The sequence below is a fragment of the Corythoichthys intestinalis genome, chromosome 2 (genome assembly GCF_030265065.1).
Source record: "Corythoichthys intestinalis isolate RoL2023-P3 chromosome 2, ASM3026506v1, whole genome shotgun sequence".
NCBI classification, from domain to species: Eukaryota; Metazoa; Chordata; class Actinopteri; order Syngnathiformes; family Syngnathidae; genus Corythoichthys; species Corythoichthys intestinalis.
The window spans coordinates 8,473,359-8,496,774 of NC_080396.1; the positions used below are offsets into that span (position 1 = coordinate 8,473,359).

The 23,416-nt window shown below is 39.0% G+C and overlaps 1 protein-coding gene across 2 annotated transcripts in view; it reads left to right on the forward strand.

The window, feature by feature from the left end:
* Nucleotides 1-16,878, forward strand: part of LOC130911878 (RNA-binding protein 12B-like) — a 53,925-nt gene extending 37,047 nt beyond the window's left edge. For both annotated transcript variants that reach the window (XM_057829506.1, XM_057829507.1), the window contains exons 2-8: nt 513-550; nt 9,844-10,029; nt 10,156-10,227; nt 10,333-11,546; nt 11,620-11,757; nt 16,375-16,486; nt 16,745-16,878. In XM_057829506.1, coding sequence (XP_057685489.1) covers nt 514-550; nt 9,844-10,029; nt 10,156-10,227; nt 10,333-11,546; nt 11,620-11,757; nt 16,375-16,486; nt 16,745-16,818 — 1,833 coding nt within the window. In that variant the 5' untranslated portion in view covers nt 513 and the 3' untranslated portion in view covers nt 16,819-16,878. The remainder of the gene's footprint in view (nt 1-512; nt 551-9,843; nt 10,030-10,155; nt 10,228-10,332; nt 11,547-11,619; nt 11,758-16,374; nt 16,487-16,744) is intronic.
* The last annotated feature ends 6,538 nt before the right edge of the window (nt 16,879-23,416 follow it).

The following is a 23,416-nucleotide window of genomic DNA, read 5'->3' on the forward strand; positions in this document are numbered from 1 at the left end:
TGTTCATTTATTTATTTATTTTTTTATGATCATGGCAATATATTTTCCCGGGCAGGAAGTAGATGGGATAAACTTTGATGCAGCTGCTGTGTCAGCTTTGACCTGGGCAGAGTACACGTAATATGAAAGATATGGAATAACCTCATTTAACTAGTGCTTGCTATTGGCTGGTTTGGGGTTTACAACCCTTGCGACCGTCTATTTAGGATTCCCTGCTTGCATTTGGAGGCCGCTCACTGTTCACCTTTGCCACCTCAGGTGAGGAAAACTCTCTTGGAATTGTGACTACTTTAGTGGTCGACCACATTGTTATTTTTTCTTAGGGCCAGTACCGATTATTGGTATGATACTGATATTTGGAGTTGATATTTTTTTGCCTAAAAATGGAATAGTACAAATTACACTTTCAAAAAATAACACAGTTGTCAATTCATGTCAGTGTATCGAATCAGCCATCTATTAATTACTTGCATTACAGGTAGTTAGTGCCTACTTTACTCTGGTGTTTGCAGGATGTTCACATCAGTGCTGCTGCTCCTGACGCTATCAGGTAAGAAAACAAACGCAATTGGCAGTACATTATCACAGGTTATGTGATAAGAGTCCTTGACAAATAGTTTAACTTGTACAGTGGTATCTCTATTAGAGCTGAAACGAATACTCGAGCAACTCGAGTAACTCGAGTTTAAAAACTGATCCGAGTAATTTTATTCACCTCGAGGAATAGTTTAATTTTGCCAGCTCTCAGCATCAGGTTTTGCCCGGACTACTATTAATGCGGGACAACGCGCTGACATCACGTGCGTAGAGGAAGACGCAATAAAAAAAACAAAAAAAACACAGCCGCTACAAACTACGCCGACGTTGCTAAAAACTACGCCCGCATGATGCTAGTAGCAGGTAGTGTCCGATGCGTCTCATAGATATTGCATGTATTTAGGACGAGATGCGAATTACAGACTCGGCCGCGTCTGGGCAGCGTTAGTAAGCAGCCGCCATCTTTAAGCAGTAGCCCTCTCATCGCTAATAAATATAACGTTACTGTCACTCGCTCACGTAACGTTAGCCCTTCTAGGTTTCTATTGATTATGACCACTGTCGATGCGTGGCTAACATGTCTTACATACAGGCTTTAGCTAATCTGTAAAAACACAGCGCTGTAGAGTGATGAGGGTGTAAAATTAAAACATAATAAAGCTAACTGTCAGTTTTCGCTCAGTAGTCATTGCTGAATAAAACACCAAGTAGCACTGGTCCCTAATGTGCTCCAATACATTAGGTATCATACATTTATTTTGAACACTGCAAAAACTCAAAATCCTATCAGTACTTACAGTTTAGACTAACTTAAAACTTAACTAGAACTTAAAAATAGCTTGACACAAATGGAAATTAAATTGAAACACGTGGGGAAAACACATAGCTTTCAAGTGATGTGTGTTATCAAGCGTAATTACATTTCTAGGTAAGAAACATGTTTTTTTTTTAATAAGATCTAGAAGTTTTTTGAGTGAAAGCAGTGAATTTTTTTTTCTAGTCACATCTTAGATGCAATTGTTGGCTGTTTTCAACAATGTACATGGAAAATAAAGACATTGATTGATTGAAAATGGTTCAATATTGGATTAAATGACTTTTTTTCTCATGTATATTTATAATTGCTCTAGTGCTGCAACGATTAATCAATTAACGCGAGTATTCAATTGGAAAAAAGATTCGAATTAAATTTTGCTGCTTCGAGTATTTGTTTAGTTAAAGTGGCGTTGTAATGGTTTATTTTGAAAGTGTTTGCATTTAGTTTTATTGATTTGGGTGGATACACTGCCCTCTAGTCTAGCAAAATCCAGCGGCTCCATGTTAAGACCAACATAAGCCAAGTTTTTGTTTGAGCTAATGTGTTTTTATTGCATTCGTAATTTAGTTTATTGGTATATTCTGCAGTTTTTGTTGTTGTTGTTGTTGTTTTTTTTTTTTGTGGAAATATGTGTCTGAACCATTTGTTAAGAGCATTGTAAAAAAAGAAAAAAAAAGCGAAAGCATTTTCTAGCATTTAAGCTAGCGGACTTTTGCTATTTAAGTTAGCCATTGTTCTTTTGTTGTACATAGGTCCTTTTTATTTTTTATTTTTTATACCGTTTGAGGCTCAGCTCAAGTATTTTAATTTTTTATGTTCCTTATCTGATTACACAATTATTCGAACTAACTACTTCATCGATTAATCGAATACTAAAATAATCGATAGCTACAGCCCTAAATTGCTCTTTACCTAAAAAAAAAAAGTTTTATCCGATTACTCGATTAATCGATAGAATTTTCAGTCGATTACTCGATTACTAAAATATTCGATAGCTGCAGCCCTAATCTCTACTTACGAAATTAATTGGTTCTGGAAGTAGTTTCGTAACCTGAAAATTCTGTAAGTGGAGACGCGTTTTTCCATGTAAATGCCCTAATCCGTTCCAAGCCCCCCCCCCAAATTCAGACATATTTTATGATGCATAATTATGCATCAAAACATGTAACAAATACTTGTTTCAATTCGATTACTGCACAATAAACATAAATTAATTTTGGTGCATTATATAAAAAAACAATAGAGTTAAGAATAAACGTTAATTCACTTACTGTATGTAAAGCTGTTGGAACACGACGGCTGAATGAAAAGGATGCTGGGACACAGAGATAGACATAAAGCAGTGGATTTCAACCTTTTCTGAGTCACGGCACATTTTTACATTGGAAAAAATCAGAGTAGCTTGCTATAAGTACAGTGCCTTGCAAAAGTATTCGGCCCCCTTGAACCTTGCAACCTTTCGCCACATTTCAGGCTTCAAACACAAAGATATAAAATTTTAATTTTTTGTCAAGAATCAACAACAAGTGGGACACAATCGTGAAGTGGAACAAAATTTATTGGATAATTGAAACTTTTTTAACAAATAAAAAACTGAAAAGTGGGGTGTGCAATATTATTCGGCCCCCTTGCGTTAATACTTTGTAGCGCCACCTTTTGCTCCAATTACAGCTGCAAGTCGCTTGGGGTGTGTTTCTATCAGTTTTGCACATCGAGAGACTGACATTCTTGCCCATTCTTCCTTGCAAAACAGCTCGAGCTCAGTGAGGTTGGATGGAGAGTGTTTGTGAACAGCAGTCTTCAGCTCTTTCCACAGATTCTCGATTGGATTCAGGTCTGGACTTTGACTTGGCCATTCTAACACCTGGATACGTTTATTTTTGAACCATTCCATTGTAGATTTGGCTTTATGTTTTGGATCATTGTCCTGTTGGAGGATAAATCTCCGTCCCAGCCTCAGGTCTTGTGCAGATACCAACAGGTTTTCTTCCAGAATGTTCCTGTATTTGGCTGCATCCATCTTCCCGTCAATTTTAACCATCTTCCCTGTCCCTGCTGAAGAAAAGCAGACCCAAACCATGATGCTGCCACCACCATGTTTGACAGTGGGGATGGTGTGTTCAGGGTGATGAGCTGTGTTGCTTTTACGCCAAACATATCGTTTTGCATTGTGGCCAAAAAGTTCAATTTTGGTTTCATCTGACCAGAGCACCTTCTTCCACATGTTTGGTGTGTCTCCCAGGTGGCTTGTGGCAAACTTTAAACGAGACTTTTTATGGATATCTTTTAGAAATGGCTTTCTTCTTACCACTCTTCCATAAAGGCCAGATTTATGCAGTGTACGACTGATTGTCGTCCTATGGACAGACTCTCCCACCTTAGCTGTAGATTTCTGCAGTTCATCCAGAGTGATCATGGGCCTCTTGGCTGCATCTCTGATCAGTTTTCTCCTTGTTTGAGAAGAAAGTTTGGAAGGACGGCCGGGTCTTGGTAGATTTGCAGTGGTCTGATGCTCCTTCCATTTCAATATGATGGCTTGCACAGTGCTCCTTGAGATGTTTAAAGCTTGGGAAATCTTTTGTATCCAAATCCGGCTTTAAACTTCTCCACAACAGTATCTCGGACCTGCCTGGTGTGTTCCTTGGTTTTCATAATGCTCTCTGCACTTTAAACAGAACCCTGAGACTATCACAGAGCAGGTGCATTTATACGGAGACTTGATTACACACAGGTGGATTCTATTTATCATCATCGGTCATTTAGGACAACATTGGATCATTCAGAGATCCTCACTGAACTTCTGGAGTGAGTTTGCTGCACTGAAAGTAAAGGGGCCGAATAATATTGCACGCCCCACTTTTCAGTTTTTTATTTGTTAAAAAAGTTTAAATTATCCAATAAATGTTGTTCCACTTCACGATTGTGTCCCACTTGTTGTTGATTCTTGACAAAAAAATTAAATTTCATCTCTTTATGTTTGAAGCCTGAAATGTGGCGAAAGGTTGCAAGATTCAAGGGGGCCGAATATTTTTGCAAGGCACTGTATGTTATGTTCAGTAAACTCTGGGAGCTGCGAATACCAGCCATACTGTATTTCTGCCTTTCGTATGCTGTGATTTGTTTCATAACAATATTTTCCACTTCAGGCATGTCTTATGTTCAGGGGTGCACATAATTTTTTCGCCCAGGTCCTCAGAGGAGGACCTGGAGATGTGACTTGGTCCTCATTGAGCTTGAGAGCCGACCCGCCTGATGCGATAAATTTATGACAAGCTTTACTTAGAGCCAATTAACTTTAATTAATTATATTAACAATTAATGCTTGATTAACATCAACTGGCACAACAAAATTGGCATTACTTTGAAGTGAAATGTAAAGAAATAAAAAGCACCAATTCAAAATAAAGGGCATTATGCGGCTCCCACATTAACTCCAAGCCTTTTTAAAAGTGGGATGTCCTCATCATAAGACCTCATTGAACGTGCATGTTTAGCTTTGTAAAATGCGAGCAAAAACACGTTTGTCAGTGCATGTCGCTGTTCATTACCTTTATTCTGCGACTTGTCCATAGGGCGAGTGGGGTCATGTCTGACATCGATAGTTTGCTTAATTGCCACATGCTCTGTTTTTTTCGTGCTTTTCAAAGTTTGGATGGCTGAAATTCTTTGACCCTACATAAAATGCGCTGCTCTTATCGGCGACATTGGGATTCTCACGGCACATTTTGTACCGCATTTCCGTGCGAGCCTCATTTGCTTCTAGCCATGGTACCTCCTGTAGCCACTTTTTAGCAAAGGTCCTTTTTTTTGGTAGCTCTGGTGACGTCTCTGTCATCTGTCTGTCTTTTGACGGGGGTGGGGGAACACGAAAGTAATTACTCAGTGTGGCCTGCCTCTTCGACATTTTAAGAAGTTATTTTCTCGTGTCCGCCGCAAATACAGTGGTCAGCCATCGGTACGCAAAAGCGTATGGAAGCCGTTGAGGGCCAGCGCGTTTGTCTACGTCTAGTACGCATGCGCGCATGCGGACCACTTATGTGCACCCCTGCTTATGTTTTTCGTACTTTGTTTTTATTATGTGAGTATTACTAATAAAAATGTTTTACTATTGATGCCTTCAGTGTACACAAAAGTGAGTACACCCCTCGCATTTCTGCAGATATTTAAGTACTGTCTATCTTTTCATGGGACAACACTGACAAAATGACACTTTGACACAGTGAAAAGTAGTCTGTGTGCAGCTTATATAATAGTTGATTTATTTCCATTTAAAATAACTAAAAATATAGCCATTAATACCTAAACCCCTAGCAACAAAAATGAGTACACCCCTAAGAAACTACATCCCAAATTGAGTACTGCTTGTCATTTTCCCTCCAAAATGTCATGTGACTCATTAGTGTTACTTGGTCCAGGTGTGCATAGAGAGCAGGTGAGTTCAAATGTGTAGTGCAGCTCTCACACTCTCTCATACTGGTCACTGAAAGTTCCAACATGGCACCACACGGCAAAGAACTCTGTGAGGATCTTAAAAGACTTTGTTGCGCTACATGAAGATGGCCAAGGCTACAAGAAGATTGCCAACACCCTGAAACTGAGCTGCAGGACAGTGGCTATGATCATCCAGTGTTTTAAATGAGCAGGGTCCACTCAGAACAGGCCTTGGGTTGGTCGTCCAAAGAAGCTGAGCGTACGTGCTGAGCGTAGCATCCAAATGCCTTCTTTGAAAGATCGTCGCAGGAGTGATGTCAGCATTGCTGCAGAGATTGAAAAGGTGGTGGGTCAGCCTGTTAGTGCTCAGACCATACGCTGCACTCTACATCAAATTGGTGTGCATGGCTGTCACCCCAGGAGGAAGCCTCTTGTGAAGACGGTACACAAGAAAGCCGGCAAACAGTTTGCTGAAGACATGTCAACAAAGCACATGGATTACTGGAACCATGTCCTATGGTCTGATGAGACGAAGATTAATTTGTTTGGTTCCGATGGTCTCAAGCATGTCTGGTGGCGACCAGGTGAGGAGTACAAAGATAACTTTGTCATGCCTACAGTCAAGCATGGTGGTGGGAATGTCATGGTCTGGGGTTGCATGAGTGCTGCAGGTGTTGGAGAGTTACATTCCATTGAGGGAAACCTGAACTCCAACATGTACTGTGAAATACTGCAGCAGAGCATGATCCCCTCCCTCCAGAAACTGTGTTGCAGGGCAGTGTTTCAGCATGAAAATGACCCCAAACACACCTCCTATCATTCTATTCTGTTCTATTTTATGACCACTGCTTTACTGAAGAGGCTGAGGGTATAGGTGATGGACTGCCCAAGCATGCCTCCAGACTTGAACTCAATAGAACATCTTTGAGGGATCCTCAAGCTGAAGGTAGAGGTGTGCAAAGTCTCAACTATCGGGCAGCTCCGCAATGTCGTCATGGAGGAGTGGAAGAGCATTCCAGTGGCAGCCTGTGAAGCTCTGGTCAACTCCATGCCCATAAGAGTAAAGGCATTTCTGGATAATAGTGGTGGCCACACAAAATATTGACAGTTGATATGTTGTATGTTAATATTAGGGCTGTCAAACTATTAACATTTTTAATCGAGTTAATTACAGCTTAAAAATTAATTAATCGTAATTAATCGCAATTCAAACCATCTATAAAATATGCCAGAATTTTCTGTAAATTATTGTTGGAATGGAAAGACAAGACACAAAACGGATATATACATTCAACATACGGTACTTAAGTACTGTATTTGTTTATTATCACAATAAGTCAACAAGATGGCATTAACATTATTAACATTCTCTTAAAGCGATCCATGGATAGAAAGACTTGTAGTTCTTAAAAGATAAATGTTAGTACAACTTATAGAAATTTTATATTAAAACCCCTCTTAATGTTTTTGTTTCATTAAAATTTGTAAACTTTTCAGTCAAAAAATAAACTAGTAGCTCGCCATTGTTGATGTCAATAATTACACCATGCTCACTCATGGTACTAACCCATGAAATCAGTTGGACCCAAGCACCAGCAGAGGGTGCCAAACACCAAAAACACAAGTAACAAGCGGACATTACACTGTACTGTCATTTTAATCTGTTTAAGCGGGGCATATCCGTTAATTGCGTTAAATATTTTAACGTGATTAATTCAAAAAATTAATTACCGCCCATTAATGCGATAATTTTGACAGCCCTAGTTAATCTTGACAACTTTCGCTCAGGGGTGTACTCACTTTTGTTGCCCGGGGTTAAGATATTAATGGCTATATTTTGAGTTATTTTGAAGGGGAAAATAAATGAACTGTATTATATTAGCTGCACACAGGCTACTTTTCATTGTGTCAAAGTGTCATTTTGTCAGTGTTATCCCATGAAAAGATATGCTTAAATATCTGCAGAAATGCGAGGGGTGTAGTCACTTTTGTGATACACTGTATGTGCATCTGGCCTAGGACTAAAGATTAAAATTAGCCTTTTGGCTAATTCTGGGATATTTTACAACGAGTTATAATTTTAATCTGTACTGTCCTTGAAAATAAATAGAAGGAAAAAAATACAGAAGAATGGGATGGGTACAAGTAAGCCTGTCGCAATATGCAATAATTCCATTTAACGCACGATAAATAAAAATGAAGGCTGTAATTTTTCCGCTGCGATTTATCACCTCGCGTGCATGTGTGTGCGCGCGTGCGGCAGACGTGCTGTTAAAAGTTCGGATTCCTCGTTACCAACTGCGCAAAATGCATCTTCGTTCCAGGTCCGGCAAAAAATAGCGCCGGAGCCAATCGTTCCCATTTTATCCTATTGTTCAACGTATACCAGCGTCAGTGTTCCGGATTGACTGCGGACCATCTCTGGTGTGCCGGTGTTGTTGACGTGTGGACGCTCCCGTCAGGGGTGACATTTCACGCGGGGCGGCTTTTTTTCGGCGCAACACCGGATATTTACAACAAAGTCCGCCAAAACATTGTTACCGATTGGCTGCTACGAACAACTTCGCTTTCACAACGGACATCTGAATGATGGACAGTGAGTAGCAAATTAAGAGCGCTGTGCTTCAAACTCATCCTGTTTATGAAAGTCGATTGTCATTTGCTGATGTTGTGTAGTAATGAGCAGACGTGACTTCAGTGGCGTTTGCTAACTTTTTTTAATGCGCGCACACACTAGATATGATGAAATAGCAACCTAGATGTTCTACGTCCCATGCCATTGGCTACGTGAGCCCAGAGTGATTATGGGACACGTAGTCCATATACTACATCGATGAATTCTAAACTGTCATGACTGAATGTTAAGAAGGCCAAATCAATCCATACCAGTGACTATAGATAATGTATCAAATATTGTTCATTCAGTACGTGATACAGATGGTTTCGGACCACAAATAGGATGTCTTGCTCATGTAGTAAACCTAGCTGCTAAGAGAGCTGTAGCAATCAACAGTGTGCCCTGCCTCACTTTACGAACAGTAAAGATTGTTCTCAGCACTTTTATAAAAAAAAATTTCAGATCAGTTAGAAGTAAGCACATAAATGTTATGCACTAAAATGCATGTTTATATGATGGCAATTTAATTTTTGCTCGTTAGCAAAAAAAAAAAAAAAAACGAAACAAAAAATATAATTGTCATTTTATTTTCAGAGCATTAAATGTATTGAATCGGATCGAAAATCGTGTCCCCCATATCGAAAATCGTACTGAACCGTGACTTAACTGTATCGTTGCATCCCTATGGAACACTACTGCAGAAGCTATGACGGTTTTCATTTGCCTAAATGCTTAAGTTATTGAGTGCAATTTTATTTTTTCTTGAAAAACACATTTTATCTATTCTGTGATTCTGTGCGATATCAATGTTGTTGTCTTTTGCTTAAGAGGCATGGTCTATTGTTTTTAGTTGTGATTTCTTTAAAAGTAGTTTTGAAATTAAGAGTAAATATTTATCGCGTTTAAATGGGTGTACTTGATCTATTAATATTTACTGTATTCTCACTATTTTACTGTAAATTGGTTTAAAAAAAAATGGGGGGGGGGCGCAATAATATGGCATATCGCAGTAACTTATGAGATAAGTTATCGCACACTAAAATTTGTTATCGCGACAGGCCTAGGTACAAGTATATTGTCCAATTCCTCCTAAAAAAAACACCGATGGAAAAAAATATTCCGTCATTGATTCCTTGGCAACACCGGAGTCTATACAATACGGTCACGTAATCACAGTATTTGACCTTATGAACGACTGTGCTGAGATTAGACTTAGATTTATGGCCTAGTGCGGTACAGATGTGGCACACATATCAGAGTAGCACAAACGGTCATTTATTCCAAAGTCATTGATTAACTGGTAACGTTATTTGTTTAATGGAACAACCCACATTTGGATTAAGCCGCACAGGTTCTTGTTTGTTTGTTCACTTTTTTATATTTCATTCCTGATTAGAGCATCTTTTCCAGACACAATGTAACGTTCTAAATTTCTCCACAGGATTGCAGGGTGCTCCCATCGCACCCCTGAGAGGATTGCCCAAGACATCCAGGCCCTCTGATGACTCTCAGCAGAATGACATCCTAGGACATCTTCCTGGCTTCAAACAAGGTACTGAGCCCTCCAAGGATTTCTTTGACCACGGCATGGTGCAGGACCGCATCGTCGAGATAACCAGGAGGACAGGTACATTAGCATCTTACGTACTTCTTTGCTTTATCACTAGTTTATGAGATCTGTCTCAAATCTTTGTTGCACATAATGTAGTTCATACCAAACATGGTCTTAAACTGAATGGCTGCTCATCTGTAGGTTTGGACCAGAACCTTGTTGAAGACGAGCCAAAACACTGGCTGGCAGAAGAAGGTACATCGGAAATAAGAGGCAATTATTATTAGAAAGTAATCCAACATGATTTTTCCTGCACATGACTGAAATACACAAATTTATTTCCAAATGTTTTTGGTGTGTCTGCAAAATGTTTTTCAGTGCCCATCGACGTGCCAGCACAGAGGAATGGAGGTGGCTGGGTTCGAGTTGAGGAACCCTCTCATCACCTTCCAGATGGTTTCAGACAGGGAACAGAACCATTCTTAAAGATTCCAGATGGCTTCAGACAGGGAACTGAACCCTTCTTAAAGATTCCAGATGGTTTCAGACAGGGAACAGAACCCTTCATGCGGATCCCAGATGGTTTCAGACAGGGAACGGAACCCTTCCTGAGGATTCCACATGACTTCAGACAGGGAACGGAACCTGTCATGCCAATTCCAGTTGGTTTCAGACAAGAAACTGCACCAATAAGTTCGATCCCAGATGGTTTCCGACAGGGGACAGAACCATTCTTAAAGATTCCAGATGGTTTCAGGCAGGGAACAGAACCCTTCATGCGGATCCCAGACGGTTTCAGACAGGGAACAGAACCCTTCATGCGGATCCCAGACGGTTTCAGACAGGGAACAGAACCCTTCATGCGGATCCCAGATGACTTCAGACAGGGAACGGAACCCGTCATGCCAATTCCACTTGGTTTCAGACAAAAAACTGCACCAATAAGTTTGATCCCAGATGGTTTCAGACAGGGGACAGAACCCTTCTTAAAGATTCCAGATGGTTTCAGGCAGGGAACCGAACCCTTCTTAAAGATTCCAGATGGTTTCAGACAGGGAACAGAACCCTTCATGCGGATCCCAGACGGTTTCAGACAGGGAACAAAACCCTTCATGCGGATCCCAGACGGTTTCAGACAGGGAACAGAACCCTTCATGCGGATCCCAGATGACTTCAGACAGGGAACGGAACCCGTCATGCCAATTCCACTTGGTTTCAGACAAGAAACTGCACCAATAAGTTCGATCCCAGATGGTTTCCGACAGGGGACAGAACCCTTCTTAAAGATTCCAGATGGTTTCAGGCAGGGAACCGAACCCTTCTTAAAGATTCCAGATGGTTTCAGGCAGGGAACCGAACCCTTCTTAAAGATTCCAGATGGTTTCAGACAGGGAACCGAACCCTTCATGCGGATCCCAGACGGTTTCAGACAGGGAACCGAACCCTTCAAGCCAATTCCAGTTGATGTCAGACAGGGACGGGCAGTTGAAAACAAAAAGGGACAGCGCCAATCACAGCCATGTAAAGGGGAGATCATTTACGGGAAGTGCTATGAGTTTAACCCGACAAGATTGGCTTTTAAAGATGCTCAGGTGAATCCGAATTTTATACACTTTAGTTGATTGTATGCAAAGAATGTGATGCATTTGTACGGTTTGTCTTCAGGCTTTATGTAAGTCTCGTAACAAACAAGCTGAGCTGGCATCTATAACTAGTGTGGACCTTCATTCCCGCCTGGCTTCTATGGTTACCAGTAGTGGTGAACACAGCCCACATTTGACATGGCTGGGGGCTACAGTTAAGGCAAGTCCCTTTCGTCCATTCTACACTAAATACAGTCCCTGACAAAAGTCTTATCGCTTATCCATTTTGTAGAAACAATTGCAAATAACTAGAGATGTCTCGATCAATCGGGATGCGATCACGTCATTTTCAAAGTATCGGAATCGGCAAAAAAATATCAGCCATGTCTTTTTTTAATATATATATATATTTTTTAATTGTTTTCTAATTGTATTTAACGTTACAGACATAATATGTTACACTCATCTAGAGTCTTTAGTTTAGGCTTAAGGCAGGATTATCAAATTTAAATCGATAACGGCGGCAATTAATTTTTTTAAGAATGTATCACGTTAAAATATTTAACGCAATTAATGCATGCGCTGCACGACCCACTCACGCCTTGTCGCACTCAATCTGTAATGGCGCCGTTTTACCTATATAGAGAGATAAAAGGGAGCGTAAAATGAGTAGAGTGAATTTTGGCAGCCTTTGGAGCCTTTTTTTAATTGACTAAAGCCTTACAACAATCCCTCTCACTATGATTAGAAATATCATGGGAAGCAATGTGGGGAAGCAAGGTAGCAATAGATCTTTTTCTTAACCCCTTATGTTATTTCCCAACGCAGAGAAGATATATCAATTGGTAGCACTACGCACAGTCATGGTTCCACTTCCCATCATGCAATTGGGCATGGCTACAGTATCATTTACTGAAAGCTCAACAAATACACTAGATGGCAATATTTAGTCACAATATACAAAGTCACAAGTCTTTACTATCCGTGGATCCCTCTCACAGAAAGAATGTTAATAATGTAAGTGCCATCTTGAGAATTTATTGTCATAATAAACAAATACAGTACTTATGTACTGTATGTTGAATGTATATATTCGTCTGAGTTTTATTCATTTTTTTTCTTAATGCATAGCCAAAATGTATATGATCGGGAAAAATTATCGGGAATGATTGGAATTGAATCGGGAGCAAAAAAAAGCAATCGGATCGGGAAATATCGGGATCGGCAGATACTCAAACTAAAACGATCGGGATCGGATCGGGAGCAAAAAACATGATCGGAACAACCCTACTAATAACCTGACTTTTAATTATTCGATTGATTTCAGAAATGGCTCATATGAAAGCTAAGACCCTCCCAAATAATTTTGAATGTACAAAAATATATTTGTTTCACTGAAAGAAAAAAATGATCTTTTAATAAAGACCTAAAGGTCAAATTTTGGCAAGACGAAAGTTTTGTCGCCTACAGAAAGTAGTGTGAAAATTGAACAAAAAATGTACTTCAAATACAAAAATATACAGACATTATATTATAAAGTTACAAATAAATATTATAAAATATACATACATAAGCGGATCTTAAGGGGTGGCCAGGCCCCCCTGGAGGCCGAAAAGTGTCATTGCATGTAATTAACTTTCCTATTTATATATAAAAGTTGTAAAGCAATAAAATTGCAAAAAAATTGAATGAAGAAAAAAAAAAATTATAATGGATCAAAATTATTTTTCAAGCACCTTAGATGGTCAATTGCTTTGCATATAATTAAATTTTTTTTTTAATTTTGAAAAAAAAAATTTAAAAACGATTTTTTTCTTTGATTGAAAATTTTTTTTTTTTTTGATTGAAGCAACTTTTTGGGGGGATTGAATGATTTAGACAAATGTCCTAACACAAAAAGGATTGCTTCAATCAAAGAAAACTTTTTCAATGAAAAATTAAGTGTTCAAATGCAAAATTTTCAATCTCAAATATTTTTTTGCATTCAAAAACTTTTTTTTGATGGAAATTTTTCTTTTTTTGGTTGAAGCGATTTTTTTTTTTTTGAAAATCTATTTTTTTAAGCAACTTATTTATGATTGAATAATAAAAACAAAATGTGGCCCAAACACAAATCAACATTACTTCAATCAAAAAAGTTGCTTCAATTAAATAAAAAAAAAAAAAATCAATCAAAGAAAAATAGCTTTCACTTGCATTTTTTTTTTAGTTTTTTGAGTTTCAATTTTATTTTTGCATTAAAACACATTTATTTTTGATTGAAGCGACATTTTATGGTTGAAAATATATATTTTGATTGAAGCTTTTTTTTTTTTTAAGCAACTTTTTTCTTTTTGATTGAATAATAAAGACACAAATCTACCTCCATTTGGCTCCGCCCAGGGGATACAATTTTTGACTGGGGTAACTACACTGGCACGACATCGGCGGGCGTACCATATTTAATGGATGACGATCTTGGCGAAAAGTATTGCCTAAGCAGCCTGATTTAAAATTCCCCTCAAGAATGATGGAAAACAAAAACACTCAATGTCAACTTGTTATTATAAATACTCTTGTAAGTTAATTTGATTGCTGATACTGCATTTCGGGGTCATCAACATGTTGTGCCCCCCCCCCGCCCCAAAGTCAAACTCCGCCTATGGTTACATAACATAAGCGAATTAAGTAGTGGTGCTGTGAGATCCACATTTAATATTTTGTATGACTTCCATGGGCTTTGGCATGGATTCATACAATTTATTGATGAAGTCATCAAGAACATCAAAGAAAGCAGTCTTGCATGCCTCCCAGAGTTCACCAACATTCTTGGGTTTTGTCTTCCATGCTTCCTTTTTCATCCTACCCCAGACATGCTCAATGATATTCATCTCTGGTGACTGGGCCGGCCAGTCCTGGAGGATCTTGATCTTCTTTGCCTTGAGGAACTACGAGGTAGAGATTGAAGTATGCGATGGAGTACCATCCTGCTGTAGAATTTGTCCCTTTTTATGGTTAGGAATGTAAGAGGTAGCTAAGATTTGTTGACATTTCAGACTATTTATCTCTCAGGGTGCAGACAATTAAAAAACCGTGCGGCATTTGCCAAGGCCCACAGCCTGTCAAAAGGATGGACGCTGGAAAAGTGGCAAAAGGTGGATTTTTCCGTTTAATCTTCATTCGAATTACACCAAAATTGCCACAAATATTGCAGGAGACCTACTGGAGCTTGCATGGATCGGAGATTCACTCAGAAAACAGTGAAATTTGGTGGTTACATCCAGAGGCGTAGCAAGGGTATAGAATAATAGAAGAAAGAGTAGCAACACAAAAAAACCACCATCGGATGCGGAGGTATATACCTTTGTGTGAAATCGGTAGTCAGATTGGCCCTACGGCCCACCAAATTCAAATTATTCCGTAAAAAGCACTGATTGGTTGACTACTGACCGAAATGAGTATTAAATTAGCTAATAAAATTGTTTAGGATTATTTCAGATGCATATATGTTATATTTTTCTTATAGAGTATTCGACGAGGAATACGATTGACCCATTAATAGACTTTTTGGGAAAAATTTCGTCCATTTAGTCACATGAATAATGAGGTGGCCTGTGAAAATCAACGTAAAACAACTCGACAGGGACTTTCCAGAGAATACTTGGTGTGTCACTCTTTAAACAATCGTGGTATTAATATCTGATTGGACTTTCTTAAACATGTATAATCAACGTTACATGGGTAGTGCTGATTGGGATTGATAACAGAATCGTTAGATAATCTGCCAAATGATTCCATGGTATTGAAACATTCCCTACACTTGTCGCTGCGACAGTGCAGTAAAGCTGTGTGTGCTAAATCTGTTGGCCTTCTGGGGGCCCTGGGCAATTGCCTGGTTTGCCTAATGGGACGCGACGCCTCTGGTTACATCATTACCAAAATCATATTCTGGGGTTACATCCAGTATGGGGGGGTGCGAGAGATCTGCAGGGTGGAAGGCAACATAAATAGTCTGAAATATCAACAAATCTTAGCTGCCGCTTACATTCCTAACGATAAAAAGGGACAAATTCTGATCAAGATAAGATCCTCGAGGACTGGCGAGCCCAGTCACCAGACATGAACAGGATGAAAGAGGAAGCATGGAAGACGAAACCCAAGAATGTTGATGAACTCTGGGAGGTGTGCAAGCATGCTTTCTTTGATGTTCCTGATGACTTCATCAATAAATTGTATGAATCCTTGCCGAAGCCCATGGAAGTCAAACAAAATATTAAATTTGGATCTCACAGCACCGCTATTTAATTCGCTTATGTTATGAACATATCTTTGTATTTGAAGTACATTTTTTGTTCAATTTTCACACTACTTTCTGTAGGCGACAAAACTTGTCTTGCCAAAATTTGACCTTTATGGCTTCATTAAATGATAAATCTTTTTTCAGTGAAACAATATATTTTTGTACATTCAACCTCATTTGGGAGGGTCTTAGCTTTCATATGAGCCATATTTGAAACCAATTGAATAATTAAAAGTCAGGTTATTAGCAATTGTTTCTACAAAATGGATCAGCGAGAAGACTTTTGTCAGGGACTGTGCATAGCAACTGACACACTGAACTCAGCAGCTTGGCCAAACTTGTTGGTGTATAAAGTATCTTATTACAGCATTTATTAATGAGGCTTACTGGCCCTGAATGGCGGCCAAGGATAGTTTCATCAGATATGCTATCACAAGAGCAGTGTTATTCTTACCTTGCTCAAACATTGACCGTTGGACAGTGTTCTCAGAAATTGTGTTGGTTTACGTGTTTCATAACGGATTGTTACAAAATGTACGTTCATTTCAAATTCTGCAGAACCAGCAGGCCTCGTGGCTCGATGGTTCCGAGATGAATTACAGCGACTGGATGCCGGGTCAGCCCAACATTCACACAGACAAGCCTGTTTGTGTGGAGATGTTCAAGATGGGTGAGAATGAAAAAAATAAAGAGGCTTCTTACATCTTTCTTTCTCAATGTCAACTTAAAATTCGTGTAATATAAGTTATATGTTCAGCTTCATGTCCAGATATACTGTAATTTACTTTTTGAAATAGTAATTGCATAAGACTTTTATCTGCACTATTAAAAGGGCAATCGGACATGCATAGATAACAGCCAATATTTATCTCTTCTTAAGGTTCAAAGTCATTCTTAACAAATAAATTGTGTCTCAATTGCCTTTCAGATGAAAGCTGGTGGACGGCTGCTGACTGCGACCTAAAGAGAGCATCCATATGCTCTTACCCGATTGCTGCATAAATATCCACAACTTGTTCTTGACATCACACCAGCACATTCTAATGCTGATTAAAACTTGACATGCATTCTTTACCTTTTTGTATTTGTCTTCACTTTTTGAAAACTTCCAGAATAAATGTCTGGATTTTATTAGCAAATTTCAATTGAAATATTTGACCATAACTTAACTTATATTTTTCTGGTTCCATAGTTTCCAGCAGAGTTTGCTACATTTCTCACAATTTAATTAACAGTATAACACACATACAGGAGGACACCTCTCGAAGCAGCTTCCTACTCGAGTTTTGCAGATTAGCAAGTTCACACAGTTTAATGTTATGCTCACTTAGGGTGACCATATTTTGATTTCCAAAAAAGAGGACACTCACCCCGGCCTCAATATACTTGAATTTTACTCCAAGTTCACTCAAAGATGCCTATATCACTTTAATATATTTAAAGTGTGCCCCCTCACTCCGGATGGAAAAGTGCAGTTTGAAAAAAATAAAATAATATATATAGAATGCGGACCCATGGAAATGTAGTCCAGTCAATACACATACACACAGTAGGCTATGTGCCAACTAGGGATGGGAATTGATACGATTTTTATGATTCCGATTCCATTAACGATATTGCTTAACGATTCGATTCTTTATCGATTCTAATTTCGGGAAAAAGAAGAGCAAACATTTTGATTGGCATCAAGTTTGTTTAATCAGAAGTCACAACCTTACAAACTCACAACGAGGTCAAAAGAGGCCCAAAGCCTCAATGTTAACTGTGGCAATTAGTGGCAAATGCACAAGAATGTGTAACATTTTACTGAAACATTTTTCTAATAGAAATAAAAAAAAATTGGTATATTTTGGCATATAGGTCGTTGTTCTGCCTTTGGCAATGTCCCCAAACTTTTTCCTGTGATGGCCAAATAACTTTTCCCTTCTCTGATGAGAGGCTGGGGTCAGTTTGTAACAGAAAATGTGTGACGATTGCAGGAGTGCGTAAATGTAAAAAAAAATATGTTTTTCAGAAAGCCACAATCAAATAACCCTCTGTGGATTCTTCACGGAACAAAAGTAAATAAAATAAAAATAATAATATAATATAATAATAATAAATAATAATGGCACTATTAATTAAATAGATAATAACCAAATAACCCTCTCTGAGTTATTCACTGAAAAAGGCCGGGAAATAAATAACGCTACTGAGGGAGAAAAAAACAAAAAAAATTAAAATGCTCTCTGGAATTGTTCAGGGGGCCGGACCAAATATGGAGCCGCGGGCCGTAGTTTGGGGACCCCTGTTTTTATTTACCAGTATATTGAAATGCATGCCTTTTAGTTTTTATGGCGCTTTCACGCTCAAGTGGTGGCGCCCTTGCGCTTCCTCACGTGAAGAAGAGCGCGCTCACGTGACGAAGAGCGCGCTTACACGCGAAGAAGAAATGCCGCATCCAAGCGAGCGAGCGAGTTAGTGAGAAAGGGAAACACTGCCACGAGCCTACGTTCTTTGATAATGTTTGTAAAACATCTACAGAGCCAACGCCTGTATATATCATCTTCTGTGTTGTTGTGTTTCCACTTGCGATCGGACACTTAAATCCAGTTGTGTAGTGGTTTAAACGATGAGCTAATGCTAGCGAACGCATGCTAACTGTTTGTTATGACTGTGTTAGCAGCTAATCATCGCTGATTTACGTTGATGCAAACCTGTTTGTTATTGGGGACGAAATTGATTTGTTTCATTTCTATTTTTAGTTTCAAGTGATGGTTGAATAAAGTCAGCAAATTATTATACCAACGTCTTCTGCATCGTCATTTGGGAGTTTAGCTAGCTGTATAGCCAGGACTGAGCCTTAGCGTCTCGGTGAGGACAGTGCAGTCTATTCTCTCCCGATGCAGTTATTTCCATCTCGCAATGACTGCAAGTCGCTTTGTTGTAATTTTTCCTCGTAAAGTGAAGACGACACTTTCGAGCGTTCGAACCTACGTGCTGTCATTGTTATGTTTATGGCAGCAATGCTCGTGCTAAACTATCATAACCTTTCATTTTCACCCTTTTTCCTGGTGAAGTGTAGCCAAACTTTGAAGCGAGTGGTTCTTGGCGCCATGCTAGTTTGATGCGTCTGGACAACAAGAGTTATAGTCCGAAAAATACGGTAAGCGATAGTAGTGAGGTAGATATCCGTGACTTTTTTACAGACACCATTTTTTTCATTGTGACATAATTTGTTTAAAAGTTCAAACTATGCGAGTGAATAATTTTTAAAAGTTTATTTTTTCAATGAAATATTAGACATAAATTATTGATTCTAAGTTAAAAATGACAGATATTTTGAATAATATATTTAATTACCTTAGTTTTATGGCTGGGTTGAAACAAAAGCGGTCGCGTGACATCTGTAAACGGGGGTTTCCAGGGTAAAACGGACAAATTAAAAAGAGTTCGGGGGCTTAATGCGCCATGAATCTGCTATTGCAGCATATAGACATGTTGTGCTATGAAACACAACATTTCTTTTGGCTTAAAATACAGCAGTTTATTTTAAAGAGGGGTGCAAGAGCCGAAACCGCTATTTCAGTCTTGTCTGTGTTTTCCGCCCTATTTAATTGAACTCATTATTTAAAGGGTATGAAAACGCAAAGGGAGTGTGAGACATCAATAGAACCGTTATGTGCCAAGATAACAAATATTGATAAAGTTAACAAAAAAATCAATCACATTAATGAGCAATTATCGAAAATAGATCGAAAATGACGAACATTTCCGAAAGTGTTCCGGAAACAGCCGAATGGGGCGGAGACGTCATAAAAAGGAAACAAAAGGTCGAGGCAGGTGCCTTCGTTGTTTATTGACGAGAGTTGCGTTCGTGTTTTATCAAAAAATCGCTAAAATGGTTCAAACCTGTCATACTATGTGGTTTACAAATAGCCATTTGTCGCAATGTAGTACCCATGAGTTGCCGAACGCGAGAAAAAGAGCTGGACTACGCAGACAATGAGTAAAGTTCGTCAGTGCTAAGAGGGCTAATTTTGCTATTTTACAGGGAAACGGGAACCTGACGAGCCAGATGTGCCTACAACCTCAAAGAAAACAAAATTTATGCTACTTCCCAATCACTAAAGACCCACAAACTGCAAAGGAGTGAATTCGTGACCCGTATGTGAATAAATCGAGTGATTCGAGCATGTCTGTGGAACAGGAATATCAGCTTGTAGAGATCGCAAATCACGGCAACTTAAACGTACATTTGAGACAACAACTCTACCGAAGTTCTGGATTAAAGTCATTTCGGAATATCCCGACATCGCTTGGAGTGCGCTGTAAACTGTGCTACAATTTCCAACATCGCTAGCTTGATGCTAGCTTCTCTCACTCTCCCATCTCGTCTCAACGAAACAAACTCAGCCCTCCTACTGATTCAGCGGGTGAGTTGTATTTTTTCCGTGCACTTAACACGACGGGGCTAAAAACAAATGCTATTTTATATTTGCTGTATTTTTCTGCCGCACATTGCCGGTGTTCTGACAAAGTTGGCATGCGCGTAACGTTATAAAGGACCGCGAATGCAGCGATTCCTAAGTACGCACTACAAACTTTCTTTAAAGAAAGGAATATTAACTTACGTTTGCCATGTTTGGCGCACACAACAACTGCACGTAGCCCTCTCACTTGACTCCGCCATGTCGTTAAGCGTTAATTTACGCCATTTCCGTGTTGCACATGTATGTTTTGTGATGTAAATAGTTTTTTAGCACCATTGGATAACATTGAGAGTCCAACTGAATATAAAAGAGGGACACCGGTCCGTGAAAAAAAGACCCAAATCACACCGGGGACCCCTGCTCTAATCCCATTCATATTTGTGTCGGTTGGCAGGGCGAAACCGATGATAGCATATTAAATGGTAATTATTCTATACATTACTTTATTTTGCCGTCACTGTGTATCAGCTCCACAAAAAGAAATGCAAAACATACCATTTGGTGTTTCCCACACGAACTGTTGTCGGGGTTTCATCAGTGTGATTGCTCCCCTCAATGATCCTTTCATTAGGCTGCATTGGCTTTAGTTTGGGATCAAATTGATAACCCAAAACACCAAAGAAAGGTTTATAACTCTCCTCTTCACCATTAGAAGAATGTTCGTTACGTCGGATTCGTCGCTGCAATTAGAAACGTAATTGTCCGCCATCATCGCCGCCATTCAGTACTAAAGCACTTAGCCGGTTGTTTCCTTGTTTTGATGTCACGCCCACAATCTGCCCGATTTCCAGGGTCTTTTTAGCTTGAAATTGACCCAAATTTCTCTCATTTTCTTGGTGTTGCGATGTGTGTAATTACACGAAGTGACATGATATGAATCCAAAAGGCATTCGTTTATGGATAAATGATGGAATATTAGCATTTCCCCAGGTGTTGACATACACTTTAATGCAAATATGTTGCTTAAAGGTTGGTGGGGACAATTTGAGCACCCTGAAAAGTTGGTAGTGTTACGTCCCTACCGTCCCGATGCAAACCTACGCCCTTGCATCCAGTATTATGAAAAATAATGTAAAAAAAAAATTAAAAAATAATAATAAAGTAAATCTTTAAGTTGAAATCCAGACAACACTTTAATGATCACGTTCCATTTGTGTTTACAAAGCAAGTATGTACAATTTAGGAAGCCAATTTAAAACAATTTCTGAACATATGAGTACCTCGAAAGTGCAAAAAGTACATCTGATAAACAGAAATAAAAACCATGCTGTGCATTACTTAATTATACCGTATTCATAAATAATCACATATATACACATATCTATTTTGTGACAGTCACAGAGATATAACACAGTCTATGTTATTTGTCTTAAGTCACTTACTTCCTCTTGGGAATGCCAAAAAATACATGAGAACCACCCTCGGATAAAGGCACTCCGTTTGTGGGAAGTCCTACAAGTCAATGTCAGAAACAATTTTAATCACAGGATTTATCACTGTTTTGGCTTAGAAACACAAACAGTTGTCACCACTGACATGCCCGGTATAGTAAACGCGACGCAGGATTTTAGTGTTTAATACGACAAAAAGACATAGTGTAGTATATACCCTTTTATCAGGGCTAAGTGTCATTTGAAAACAACATATATTAACGAGGAGCGCTAACAGTCAGGGTAAGATGGTGGCAATAGGAAGACAAAAGGTGAACACAGGACAAAAAGCACCCAAAAAAAGTATTGCTCTTAACATCTACTGGAGCCCTTGGAGAAAGTGTATCTGTAACATGCTACTTTTTAACCCTCGCGATGATGAATGAATGAATGAATATTAAAAACTTAATGAATAGACTGCTCATGTTAGCTAGGTGACAATTCACCGATCGAAAACATCACGGACCAAGCTGCTAGCTGCTTCAACCTAGATTTAGCACTGAATTAACCCGCTGGCTACCATTGACGGAGCTAGACGTGTTATTAATTTAGTAGAGGGTTTGTTTGTGCCCTCTTTGTCACAGGTTTGTAGTAGCAAATTTTTGCTAGTTTGATTTATAAATTGACCTTTATTCGGAAAAGTGACTATTATTGGTCATTTCAAAACAACTCAATCTCATCAACAACTGGTTGGTTACATATGTGGATGTCAGATCTAAATTCCCTGATAAAAGTCTTGTCGCTTATCCATTTTGTAGAAACAGTTGCTAATAACCTAACTTTTAATTATTCAATTGGTTTCAGAAACGGCTCTTATGAAAGCTAAGACCCTCCCAAATGTATTGAATGTACAAAAAGATATTTCTTTTCATTGAAAAAAGATTTATCATTTAAATGGTCAGATTTTGTCGCCTACAGAAAGTAGTGTGAAAATTGAACAAAAAATGTACTTCAAATACAAAAATATGTTACATAACATAAGCGAATTAAGTAGTGGTGCTGTGAGATCCAAATTTAATATTTTGTATGACTTCCATGGGCTTCGGCAAGGATTCATACAATTTATTGAGGAAGTCATCGGGAACATCAAAGAAAGTAGTCTTGCATGCCTCCCAGAGTTCATCAAAATTCTTGCGTTTCGTCTTCCATGCTTCCTATTTCATCCTACCCCAGACATGCTCAATGATGTTCATGTCTGGTGACTGAGCTGGCCAGTCCTGGAGGATCTTGATTGAAGTATGCCATGGGGCACCATCCTGCTGCAGAATTTGTCTCTTTTTATGGTTAGGAATGTAAGAGGCAGCTAAGATTTGTTGATATTTCAGATTATTTATGTTGCCTTCCACCCTGCAGATCTGTCGCATACCCCCATACTGGATGTAACCCCAGTCCATGATTTTGCCACCACCAAACTTCACTGTTTTGTGGCAAAAGGTGGATTTTTCAGATGAATCTTCCATTGAATTACACCACAGTCGCCGCAAATATTGCAGGAGACCTACTGGAGCCTGCGTGGATCCGAGATTCAATCAGAAAACAGTGCAGTTTGGTGGTGGCAAAATCATGGTCTGGGGTTACATCCAGTATGGAGGTGTGTGAGATCTGCAGGGTGGAAGGCAACATAAATAGTCTGAAATATCAACAAATCTTAGCTGCCTCTTACATTCCTAACCATAAAAAGGGAAAAATTCTGCAGCA